Raw genomic sequence first — 12,576 nt, 5'->3', positions numbered from 1 at the left:
AATTGAATGAATGAAAGTCTCCGCTCTCTCTGCTGACATGTGACCTTTGTGTAATTTGTAGATAGTCTCAAACGAGTTTCCTAGTGGGGACAAAACTGCCTAATTGGCCATCTCATCTAATGGGCCATTCTTTGCGCATCAGCCTAGACACTGAAGGGCTGATTTTAACCTCTAACAGTGGCGGAAAATAAGTAGCTGTCCATCAGACACCACGCCCAATCTCCCTTTCCATTGGAGCCAATAGAAAGGTGAGGTATATAACCAGCGGCTGATCACCTGCCGCCTGTTTTCTGCCACCGCTGAAAGTTAAAATCAACCCAAGTGTCAGCAGCCATTTGACCGTGGAGAGCATCAGAGCCAAGCCTGATCCCACCCCTCGCCACCTGTCCACACGCACCACTTCCGGTCATCCTATACAACCTGGATTTAGGAATTTAGGCTGTGCTCAGCAGCGGGCACTTCAGGAAGGCCTCTGACCTGCTTGCCCCGCATGCGAAGGGCCCTGGGTGCATCTCCACAGCAACTGACAGAAGGGGGCAGCGAGAAAATGGGGATGAGTGCAGCTCCAACAACACTCAAGAAGCTCGACACCATCCAAGACAAAGCAGCCCGTTTGATTGGCACCCCATCCACCACCTTAAACATTCACTCCCTCCACCACCGGCGTACTGTGGCTGCAGTGTGTACCATCTACACGATGCACTGCAGCAACTCGCCAAGGCTTCTTCGGCAGCACCTCCCAAACCCGCAACCTCTTCTACCTAGAAGGGCAAAGGCAACAGGTGCATGGGAACACCACCACCTCCAAGTTCCCCTCCAAGTCACAAACCATCCTGACTTAGAAGTATATTGGCCGTTGCTTCATTGTCGCTGGGTTAAAATCCTGGAACTCCCTCCCTAACAGCACTGTGGGAGTACCTTCACCACACAGACTGCAGCGGTTCAAGGCAGCGGCTCACCACCACCTTCTCAAGGGCAACTAGGGATGGGCAATAAATGCTGGTCTTGCCAGCGACGCCCACATCCCATAAGCAAATAAAAAAAAAGCTGGTTCAGCCAAGAGGAGATGCGCCTAGGAAATTCCGGTATGGAGGGAGGGGGCAGATCTGCCTCCGGCACCCTCTGACCCCGCCTCAAAAGGGTCGTGTCTGGGAGAGTTCCTGGGCTTCCCGGAGAAATTCCACTCAGTATGCCATCTGATAGGCTCAAAGTAACTATGTAAAACGGAAAACTTCCAAACAGTGCCCAATCTGGGTGCATTGTGAGATGAAGCAGGGATCGATCAGAGGTCACTGCACCAACAGTAGCACAATAGGAAACATGGAATTTGGAAAATATTGTACAATTTGCCAACTTTTACTTGGTCATGAGCAGTACTTTTTAAAACTTGATCATAGTAAGAATTTTTATTGAGTCAAATAACTCGATGGGCCGAATGGCCTCCTTCTGTGCCGCTATGACTCTATCACTTATGACTCTAAATAAAATTAGAAATGAGGATTTCCAAAGTGGAAAAAGTCACGATGGCTCTTAAATATAAACAATGTAAAAGAACGCAGGCTTGAAACATGGTAACTGTTCTCAAACAGTGGGAGTGAAGGCAGGAGAAAGAGGCTTACAATGTCACTATGTCCGCATTGGCTGCCTGAACAGCAATGCTGAGTGGATCCTGCCCATCATCGTCCACTGCGTTCTGACTGGCCCCTCGTTTGAGAAAGAGACAAACCTGGCTGTAAAGAGAGTTACACAAGGTGAGGAAACACGCGTGTCATATTAACCAACAACAACAACAACTTGCATTTATATAGCGGCTTTAACGTAGTAAAAGGTCCCAAGGTGCTCGGCACGCTACTGACAAGTTTACTGTTCTGGGGGAGTCCAGAACAAGGGGGCATAACCTTCAAATTAGAGCCAGGCCGTTCAGGGGTGACGTCAGGAAGCATTTCTTCACACAAAGGGCAGTGGAAATCTGGAACTCGCTCCCCCAAAAAGCTGTTGAGGCTGCGGGGGGGGGGGGGGGGAGGAGGTCAATTAAAATTTCAAAACTGAGATTGATAGATTTTTGTTAGGCAAGGATATTGAGGGTTATGGAATCAGGACGGGTGAATGGAATTAAGATATAGAACAGCCACGATCTAATTGAATGGCGGAACAGGCTGGAGGGGCTGAATGGCCTTCTCCAGGGCCTATGTTTGTGTATTTATTAGTCTGCAGTCCCTTTCCGATTGACACATAAAAGTGTCTCAAGGATTGTCTGTGTCAGTCTCGAGTCCTTTGAAAGAGCTGGTGCAGACTCGATGGGCCCAATGGCCTCCTTCTGTGCTGCACTATTCTATGGTATTTGGGCTGAAAAAAAAAAAGGCTGTTTGGAGTCCAAATTGTAATTTTTTCATATTTGCTCTCGCCTCCAGAACCGGAACAGGGAGTCAGAAGAAGTCATTTACATGAAAAGGGTTTAAACTTGGAAAAAGTAGAAAATAAAATTAAAAAACTAAAAATAGAACAAAGGGTGAATAAAGGAGAGGATGGGGGGGGGGGGAAGGGCAAACACAGGGAAAGCATACATTTTATTACACACGATCTTGACTGCTTATTTGAGCTGTTCTGGTTAATATTTGCAGTGATGAAGCCCTTCTTTGATGTTTGAGCTCTAGATCTGTAATGTCAGCGTCACAGCACAAAAGCTGAAATCTGACAAATTTGGTTGGCTCAAAGAGACAAGAATTTTCTGAACTTGCGGCCAGGCTATAGCAACAACAACTTGCGTTCATCAAGTGCCTTTAATGTGGGAAAGCATCCGGGAGCTTCACAGAAACATGAGGAAAACAAAAACCAGACACCAAGCCGAAGACAGAGACATTAGGAGGGGTGATCAAAAAACTTGGTCAAGTGTGTGGGTTTAGAGGAAGAAGGGGAGGTGACGAGGCAGAGGGGAGTGAATTTCATTGGTTGGGAGCTTGGCCCCTGAAGGCTTGACAGCCAATGAAAGGGGAGGGACACACAAGCAATGTTCGCGCTAAGCTGCACACACTCGCATTCGTCTGCCAGGTCCCGCGCAGCCCGCTCACCGGCTTTTACACTGCGAACACCGCGCACACATCCGAAATTTAAAGGGACCGCGCGTTAAAAGAAACAGGCCACGCAGAAAATAAACGCAAATTACTGGGAACATTGTACACAAGGCCAGAATCAGAGGAATGGGGGGATGGGGAGGGGGTTGTAGGGCTGGAGGAGGTTACAATGATAGAGAGGGGGGCGAGGCCATGGAGGGAATTCATCACAAGAATGAGAATTTTAAATGGGAGACACCGTAGATCAGCGAGGATGGGGTGATGAACGCGTGTAACTTGGTGCGGGGGGAGGGTTCAGGTAGCCGAGTTTTGAATAAGCTGAGGTTTGTGGAGGGCGGAGGGTGGGAGGCTGGCCAGGGGGGCATTGAAGTAATCGAGTCTGGAGGTGACAAAGGCCTATGTGAGGTTTCAGCGGTAGATGGGCTGAGCTAGGGTGGTCTTCCTGATGGAAAGGATAGAGCGTCAGAAGCTGTTTGGGGTCGAACAGGATGCTGAGGTTGCGAACAGTCTGATTCAGCTTGAAGACAGTGGTTGGGGAGGGGGATGGAGCCATTGGCAAGGGCATAGGGTTTGTAGCTTCAGTCTTCCCAGTGTTTAACTGGAGGAAGTTATGGCTCATCCAGGACTGGGTGAGGGGCTGAAAGAGGCCAAGGCTTAAAAATGTCTTCAAAAGGATTTAACTACTCTCCAAATTGTTGCCAGTCTCAGAGAGTTTAGCACATGCTCCTTACCCAGTGTGCCCCAGATAGGTGGCATGGTGGATCGGGCCACGGCCCCGAATGTCTTTTTGATTTACATCAGCCCCATTTTGAAGTAGAAATTCACAAGCGACAAGTGAACCCTGTTGAAGACACGCACAGTAAGAACAATATGTCCGATGAAGGACTGTCTATCCAAGACAAACTGAAACAAACTAGGAAAGACAATCTTAATTTTGTACAGATTGAATGAAATGGTCAAAATTTCCGTGTCTATTTCCTCTCCTCTCCTGAATGCTAGTGTACGATTTTACAGGCACCCTCACCCTTCTTTGACAGCACCTCCCAATCCCATGACCTTCACCACCTAGAAGGACAAGGGCAGTAGGTGCCTGGGAACACCATCACCTCCAAGTTCCCCACCAAGTCACACATCATCCTGACTTCGAAATATATCGCCGTTCCTTTATCGTCGCTGGGTCAAAATCCTGGAACGCCCTCCCTAACAGCACCGTGGGAGAACCTTCACCACACGGACTGCAGCGGTTCAAGAAGGCGGTTCACCACCACCTTCTCAAGGGCAACTAGGGATGGGCAATAAATGCCGGCCTTGCCAGTGCTGCCCACATTCAAGAATAAATAATAATTTTTAAAAATCCTCCTGTACTTAACCTAGTCCACCATCCTTCATCTGTGACCCAGGGTAGTGAGAGCTGAAGGGTCATCTGACCTTCAGTGCTTCACAACCTAGACCAATGCTATCCCTGTCTGTCATCCACACGTGTACTGACACGCACATCAGTGCTCAAAAACCACCCTATTCCTGGCACTCGGCACCAGCACTGTAACACACCGCCTCTAAATTATTTCTTTGACTTCCGTTATCCCGTTCCCAAACTGCGCACTGATCTCGAACACTCGCATAATAATTCCTTAAAATACAGAGGAAAAGTGCTAAAACCCACCCCAATGACTGCTTGGATTAACGGAGTTTTATTTTCATCCTCATCGTTGACCCAATTGACATCAGCACCATGCGCCAAGGCCTCGGCCATGACTGCCAGATTGCGAGCATGCGCGGCCTTGTAGACAAGTATCCCAGGGTGCAGTTCTCGGAGATCCTCGGAGTCGGAAGCTTCTGGCTCAATCTCTGCCTCCCCACTCGATTCCTCCGAAACTTCACTCACTGCAAACAGTAAAACGACAGTCAGCCATTTCCCGTACTCGTCGCCGGGAGCCTGACCTCTCGATTTAATTACTCCGCTGGGTGATTAGCTCGCACACATTTAGCAGGGCACGGTATGATGCTAATCTGGGGAGGAGGTTCAACACAATGACTTCAGCCTTACCAACAATAATACAACCCAAACATACATGGCTGAGCAAGATCCTGAATGTGCAAAGCTGCAATCTGCAGGGATAATTTTTTGACTTTGTGCTTTTTAAAAAATATTCGTTTATGGGATGTGGGCGTCGCTGGCAAGGCCAGCATTTATTGCCCATCCCTAATTGCCCTCGAGAAGGTGGTGGTGAGCCGCCTTCTTGAGCCGCTGCAGTCCGTGTGGTGCGTAGTGGTTTGTTACAACTGAGTGACTCGCTCAGCCATTTCAGAGGGCAGTTAAGAGTCAACCACATTGCTGTGGGTCTGGAGTCACATATAGGCCAGACCAGGTAAGGACGGCAGATTTCCTTCCCTAAAGGACATTAGTGAACCAACTGTGTTTTTACGACAATCCGATAGTTTTATGGTCACTGATACTAGCTTTTTATTCCAGATTTATTTAACTTAATTTAAATTCCCCAGCTGCTGTGGGATTTGAACTCACGTCCCTGGATCATTAGTCCAGGCCTTTGGATTACTAGCCCAGTGACATTACCACTATGCTACCACTCCTTGTGCGAAGCCTTGTCTGCAGACGGCACACATTAGAAACTCGCTGCACAAAATCTTACAACTATTTCAAAGCATGGTTAGAAAATCGTAAGTAGTTCATGCCAGAAATTCCAGCATATGCTTCTGGCTGGGAGCATGAAGTTGAACGTGAATCCTCGTTTCGTACCACGGGCTGACCAGAGTGTGTAAATTCTGCACAACTCATTTAGAAAAACAGAATTTTCATTCCGAAAAAGGAGCAACATTTTTTTTTAATGTAAGGTTTTTTTCTCCTCTCCCTAAGGTGCTGACCGATACTGGGTGTCATTCCATAGCGCCAGCAACTCTCTGATACACTGTCCTAGTAGCCAGTCTTCTTTGAATGATCATAGACGGTGAGGCTATTTGACCTTGGGATGCATCACAACCTAGCTTTACCCTGTCACCGTGTACAGTTCGCACGTGTACACTTTTCAGCAGGGGGTCACTGGGCCGTGATCAGGAATGGGGACCAGGCCTGATCATAAAAGATCATGTTTTAATTCTCAAAGGCCATTTTGAGAGCCAAATTTAAGAGAATCTCAGTATACTGTATGTTGCTGAAGGGAGCCAAACCTTGGGGAAGAAATTGGAAACAGGACTAACCTTCTTCTGTGACACTGTCCACAACCGTGCCGAAGACCAGGATATCAGTGCTGCCGTCGGTGCTGCCGCCCAGTCCACTGTCGCTGCTTAAACCTGCGGGGCCAGAAGGCAGAGAACAAGACGAAGTTCAGTACCTTTACATTGGCAAAGTATGTCAAGAAAAGAATCATAGAAAGTTACAGCACAGAAGGAGGCCATTCGGTCCATCGTGTCCGCGCCGGCCAACAAAGAGCTATCCAGCCTAATCCCACTTCCCAGCTCTTGGTCCGTAGCCCTGAAGGTTAGAGCATCCCAAGTACACATCCAAGTACTTTTTAAATGTGGTTTGGGTTCCTGCCTCTACCACCCTTTCAGGCAGCGAGTTCCAGACCCCCACATCACTCTGGGTGAAGAAATTTCCCCTCAAATCCCCTCTAAACCTTCCACCAATTACTTTAAATCTGTGCCCCCTGGTTTTTGACCCCTCTGCTAAGGGAAATAGGTCCTTTCTATCCACTTTATCTATGCCCCTCATAATTTTATACACCTCAATAAGGTCTCCCCTCAGCCTCCTCTGTTCCAAGGAAAACAAACCCAGCCTATCCAGTCTTTCCTCATAGCTAAGATTCTCTACTCCCAGCAACATCCTTGTAAATCTCCTCTGTACCCTCTCTCGTGCAATCACATCTTTCCTGTAATGTGGTGACCAGAACTGCAGGCAGTACTCTAGCTCAGGCCTAACTAGTGGTTTAGAAGTGATGGGGAGCGAGGGGCAGGCACACAGTGAAACAACTTGCTGGGTGTCATCACAGCATTGGAGTACAATCATTAAAACTGCAGTCTGTACCGTGTAATTCAGTCAGTGCTGTGCATTCAGTCAGTGGCACTTACGTGGCCAGCGCTGTGTGGATAGTTCATGAGAATATACTTACTACGAGGCCCAGCTGTTGTATCAAAGTAAGAAAACAGCGAGTCGAGTTCATCGGGACAAAACAGGGAGTCTCTTCGAAATTTTCTCTCCAGTGCAGCCGCTGCGTTTTGCCATTGTGACCAACACAGGAAGAAAAGCAGCAATTAGCCAAGCGGCAATACAGAGGGAAGACCAAAGCTAATGCTAGCGATCTCTCTTTTATTCGCCCTCCAATTACCCCCCTCCCCCCCGCTCTCCTGAAGGGGCGGGGCTCACGTGGGGTACAGCTCCGTGGGAGCGCGTCACCCTTCAGCAATTCACCCGTGGCCAGTCTTCACGTGAGAGTCTAGGGCAGTGAGCATTCAACCATGGGGGGCATCGCAGCCGTGCCCTGATCTTGTCCACACGCATGCTTTCTTCCACTAAATAACAATTAAGAGTGGGGAGCCTCTTCCTCTTCCTGGTCTAGGGGTGCTGAGGTCAAACGCGCTGCCTCAGTTGCCACTCCAGCTGAGATCCGTCAACTCAGCCCAGGGAAGATGCCCGGTCTGTAGGGTTCAGTTGTACCCTGGACAGTGCATTTAATTATCCTTTTGAGTCTAATGATATCATTCAGAACAACCCATTTTACAGTAAGATTTTTTGGAGTATTAAGTGATTTGTATTGTAGGTACAACGTCGTACCTTAGACTAGATTGCTTCGAAACTAGAAATGACTCGATAAAAACTAATTACTATGATGGGAGGAGTCATTCGGAGCAAAGAGGAGATAACTAAAAGCCAGTGCCCCCAGTGATAAGTGCACCTTCGGGTGTGGTCCTCTGCCTTACACAGGAAGATTCCAGGTTGGCGCACTGTGCTGAATTAATGATGAGCATCCAGGGTGAATAGGGACACTACACTCTGCCTCAGTACCCATGGCCAGGGATGGGAAAAATCAGGTAGGGTTCCAGCTCCTATCGCGAACGAGAGACTTGTTCGAGATGGAATAGAGGGATGTGCCGATAGGGTGAGATGAAGAGGGGTGGGAGGAGGCTCGCGTGCAGCATAAATGGCGACATAGACCAGTTGGGCCGATGTGCTGTAGACTCGATGAGATGCACACTGACTTGAACATCAGGGATGGACGGCTTTCAAGCTTGGCTCTAGTGCCCTTCGTGCTCAAACTGCCTGGACTGTTTAGGTTGGCGTATAAAGAAGAGCCAATCACGCAAGGTATGGCGGCCTGCCCATTCCGGTGGAACCAGGCCCCAGCCCGAGTCACATCTTCAGGTGAGGAGAGAAGAAAGGAATAAAAACGGATTGAATAATTTGGCTTTTTACCTGCTGCGAATGTTGCTGGTGACACACTACCGGTGTCCTGCCGGTACCTCCGCCGGGCTGTCGGAGCTTTGGTGGAACTGTTGTGCCGCCGGCATTTCTTGACGCTCCATCGCCGCGGTTTCCGTTCGGTATCCGTAAGTGCTTCAGCGTTTGGCAGCTTTTTAAGGAACTTCTTTTCTACGTATTTGGCTTTGATCCAGGTTTCCTTCTGCTGCCTAAAACATTTTGTAAATTCAAAATGTTAGAAATGAGCCTAAACTCACTAGAGTTTAGAAGAATGAGAGGTGATCTTATTGAAACATATAAGATTCTGAGGGGGTTCGACAGGGTGGATGCTGAGAGGATGTTTCCCCTAGTGGGGGTATCTAGAACTAGGGAGCATAGTTTCAGAATAAGGGGTCGCCCATTTAAGACGGAGATGAGGAGGAATTTCTTCTCTGAGGGTCGTGAATCTTTGGAATTCTCTACCCCAGAGAGCTGTGGAGGTTGAGTTACTGAATATATTCAAGGCGGAGATTGACAGATATTTGAGCTACAGGGGAATCAAAGGGCTATGGGGAGCGGGTGGGAAAGTGAAGTTGAGGCCAAGATCAGATCAGCCATGATCTTATTGAATGGCGGGGCAGGCTCGAGGGGCCAAATGGCCGACTCCTGCTCCTAATTCTTATGAAACAAGCCGAGCCCCCACTAACTGTTTACATACGGGGGGGTGACGTAAGAAAACTACTAGGCACTTGGTCTAAGCGTTAAACAAAGCTTTAATCAATTGTTTTACAACATGGAGGTCTAGTTGTGTCCTTCACTAGTTCCTGTTAAGAATGTCCTGCGCAAGCTGGGCCCGTGCCCGAGTATTTATACTCTCCCTGGACAGCGCCACCCGTAGGCCACTCAGTATTATTTCATAAGTCTTTCTTTCATGAATGACTGATTCATGTCCGAGGGTATGAATACGAGGACTGATTCATGTCCGAGGGTATGAATACGAGTGTCACAGAGCTGAGAACATTAAACATTTTTCAAAGGGTTTTCTGTAGCTCCTCCTGGTGTGATACTGAGTCACACAGACCTGGAAAATCTCAGGTTCAATTCCCGGTATGCGCTAAATTAGCTCATTGCAGCCAGGCATCAGTGGCAGCACAACGTCTCTCTTCAGTGTCCTGGGCTATGGAGAAGAAAAATCAGCCAGTGTTCCTTCAATCAAATGCAGACATTGGGTAGGGACAGCATGTGATGCCCTTCACCCAGGGTCAAATGTTCACTGACTAGGTTTACACATGATTGGCCACTTGGGTGACAAGGTTCATTTTCTGTAGAACTTGACCCCAGCAGCTTCAGGAGCAAGCGGAGAATATTTGAACACAAAATAAAAAAGAGACCCCGGTAAAATGACATTTCTGTCCGCCGCAGGCCACAGGCCGCTCCACAGCTGCTGCCGAACCCTCCTCTGTTACAGAAGGGTAGCTTGTAGCAGAACATGATGGATGGTGCCAACTTTTGCCCCTTTCCCTGAGCCCGAGGTGGATCGATGCGTTTCTGGAGGCACCCAAGGGCTGAGAGCAGAGCCAACAGATGCCCAGGGTGGCAGACAGATCCAAGTCAGGCCATCTGGCAGGGAAGCCAGCACCATAATCACCAGTCCATAGGGGAACAAGGCCAGCATCCTTAATGAGGTATGGTACAATTTTTCAAATTGACCTTGTGCTTGCTGGTTGCGGTTTCTTCAGTCCGTGTTCCCCACATCTTCCCTCATAAATATGATTAATGACGTTGTTTCCAAGCTCGCACATCAACTGAAAGAAAAAAAACATTTTAATTCGAAGCTGTAGAAAATCATTCAAAATAAGTTGAATAAAGGTGAATTTTTTCAAGTATCAAAATTCATGTTACCTTAAGTAATTCTGGCTCCCAGGAGTCTAATGTGAGCGAACGAACCTTGGAACACTGGACCCCAAGGCTCCTTTGAGAAAGAACATAATAATCAAAAAACATAAGAATTGTTGATATTTGTGAAGACAAAACACAGCACTGTAGGGCACGGTTTCACAAATTCATACATCCGTCAGAGAGCTTTGTTCAGTCAAGAACGCGCAGCGGGAATGCAAGTGGGGAGGTCAGAGGTCCTTCAGTGTTTTCAGTCCACAATGAATGGAAAGTCCTGTTGGCCCACCTACCTGCTGGCCAGAACTCCTCCTCTGAGTTCTCGATGCGCAAAGTTCTGTGCTGGGACCATGAACTGATAAAATCTACACTTGGAACTTTATATTATGCGATTGTAAAGCTACGCACTGACCACAGGGCACGCAGCTGAAATATGCCACCCCCTCAATTAGATGGTGACCTTTGGAAATGAACCAAATTGGTTAACTGGGAGGAAGAGGTGTTGAATCCAGCTTCAGATAATGGACCTTTCCCGTACTCAGCTTATCAATCACAGAAGGCGGCCATTTGGCCCATTGTGCTGGATTTTATAAATGGAGACGCGTTGGAGGCGGGGCTGCTGCTTGCCCAGTTTCAGTCCCGCCTCCATCAGCTTCTGGCCAACCAGCGGGACGTTCCCCTGATTGACCTTGTTAAGCCCGCCCAGCGGGCTCAGCAGGCCAATTAGGGGGAAGTCAGTGACAGAGCACGTGTCATCTGTCAAGAATTTTTGAAAGAAGAAATATCATTTGACAGCTCTGTGAAGCTGTCAAACACTGAAATTCTGTGTAGTTTGATGAGCCCTTGTGTTCAGGACTCATCAAACCTTTTTACTTTGCAGAAATCAGCTGGCTGTTGGATCGGAGGATCCAACAGCCAGTCTGTGATCTCTACAATGGAGATGTCGGGGACACCGGCTCTACAGCGGCTGAAGACTGTAGGGAGAAACAAAGGTACATTTTCTAACACTTTACACTCACCTTACATACTTATCACTCCACACTTGCAACCCATCACTCACCTCTACATTGCACTTTCAGACCCCTCCGATCCCCGCAGATCTCCTACACCCCGGCGGGGTTCCCCCAGGTCGTGAAGCCCGCACTTCAGCACAAAAAATGAGGATAATCCTATTTTCTGCCTGTTAACTACCTGTTAACAGGCAGTTAATAGGCTTTAATCCCTTTCCGCCTCCAAGGAGACGGGACCCGGGGCAGGACGGCTTCCCGCCACCTGGCAAGCAGGCACGGAGGAGGGTTTGCCACCCGCCCCCAAATTCTGCAACTTTCCCGGCAGTCCCGCCTCCATACCCGCCTCCTCGGGGCTGAGAAAATCCAGCCCATTGAGTCTGTTCTGGCTCTTTGAAAGAGCTCTCCAATTAGTCCCACTCCCCTGTTCCCCATATCGCAAGATCAGGTTTTTTTTAAATACAAGTTTTGTGGTCATCATGATGAGGAATGTTCGTGCTGGAAAATGGAATACTTTCCCATTTCTTCAAATCTAATCTTAGCATTGAAGATCAGGTTGGACAGCAAATCTTACTCGACTTACTCCACCCTCTGCTACTCTAGTGTGACTTTTTCCACTTCCCACCCCAGCCATCCTGTGGCCTTTCTAAGTGAGACTGCCAGTTTACTACTGTTGGGAGGGGGTCATTTTAGCTCATCTCCAGGCGAAAAATGGGTGATAGCAAAACCGGCTGCCTGTTCCACACCTCTTCTTTAAAAATAAATAAACCGGGCGAGGTAGAAAACGGACTGCTGCTTCACTGTAACCTGATTTTTAGCTTGGCAATGACCTCCTTCTAATCAATGCTGAAACATAGACGATAGGAGCAGGAGTAGGCCATTCGGCCCCTCGAGCCTGCTCCGCCATTCAATGAGATCATGGCTGATCATCCAAACTCAGTACCCTGTCCCTGCTTTCTCCCCATATCCCTTGATCCCTTTAGCCTCAAGAAATATATCCAACTCTTTCTTGAATATATTTAATGAACTGGCCTCCACCGCCCTCTGTGGGAGAGAATTCCACAGGGTCACCACTCTCTGGGTGAAGAAATTCCTCCTCATTTCAGTCCTAAATGGCTTACCCCTTATCCTTAGACTATGACCCCTGGTTCTGGACTCCCCGGCCATCAGGAACATCCTTCCTGCATCTAGT

The 12,576-nt window shown here is 48.2% G+C and overlaps 1 protein-coding gene across 1 annotated transcript in view; it reads right to left on the bottom strand.

The window, feature by feature from the left end:
- The window catches only part of LOC147100641 (arf-GAP with coiled-coil, ANK repeat and PH domain-containing protein 3-like), a 378,922-nt gene that overhangs the window by 24,233 nt on the left and 342,113 nt on the right, over positions 1 to 12,576 (bottom strand). Inside the window, exons 15-22 of the mRNA XM_085967110.1 lie at positions 10,387 to 10,456; positions 10,195 to 10,289; positions 8,500 to 8,714; positions 7,199 to 7,297; positions 6,288 to 6,380; positions 4,735 to 4,955; positions 3,803 to 3,912; positions 1,620 to 1,730 (exon numbers count right to left, since the gene is read on the bottom strand). Coding sequence (XP_085823236.1) covers positions 1,620 to 1,730; positions 3,803 to 3,912; positions 4,735 to 4,955; positions 6,288 to 6,380; positions 7,199 to 7,297; positions 8,500 to 8,714; positions 10,195 to 10,289; positions 10,387 to 10,456 — 1,014 coding nt within the window. The remainder of the gene's footprint in view (positions 1 to 1,619; positions 1,731 to 3,802; positions 3,913 to 4,734; positions 4,956 to 6,287; positions 6,381 to 7,198; positions 7,298 to 8,499; positions 8,715 to 10,194; positions 10,290 to 10,386; positions 10,457 to 12,576) is intronic.

This window comes from Somniosus microcephalus, chromosome 25 (genome assembly GCF_052327205.1).
Source record: "Somniosus microcephalus isolate GS21.2 chromosome 25, FLI_Smic_1.0, whole genome shotgun sequence".
In the NCBI taxonomy this organism is placed as follows: domain Eukaryota; kingdom Metazoa; phylum Chordata; class Chondrichthyes; order Squaliformes; family Somniosidae; genus Somniosus; species Somniosus microcephalus.
Note: the sequence above shows the minus strand (reverse complement) of the source record. Positions and strands in the feature narration are given on the sequence as shown.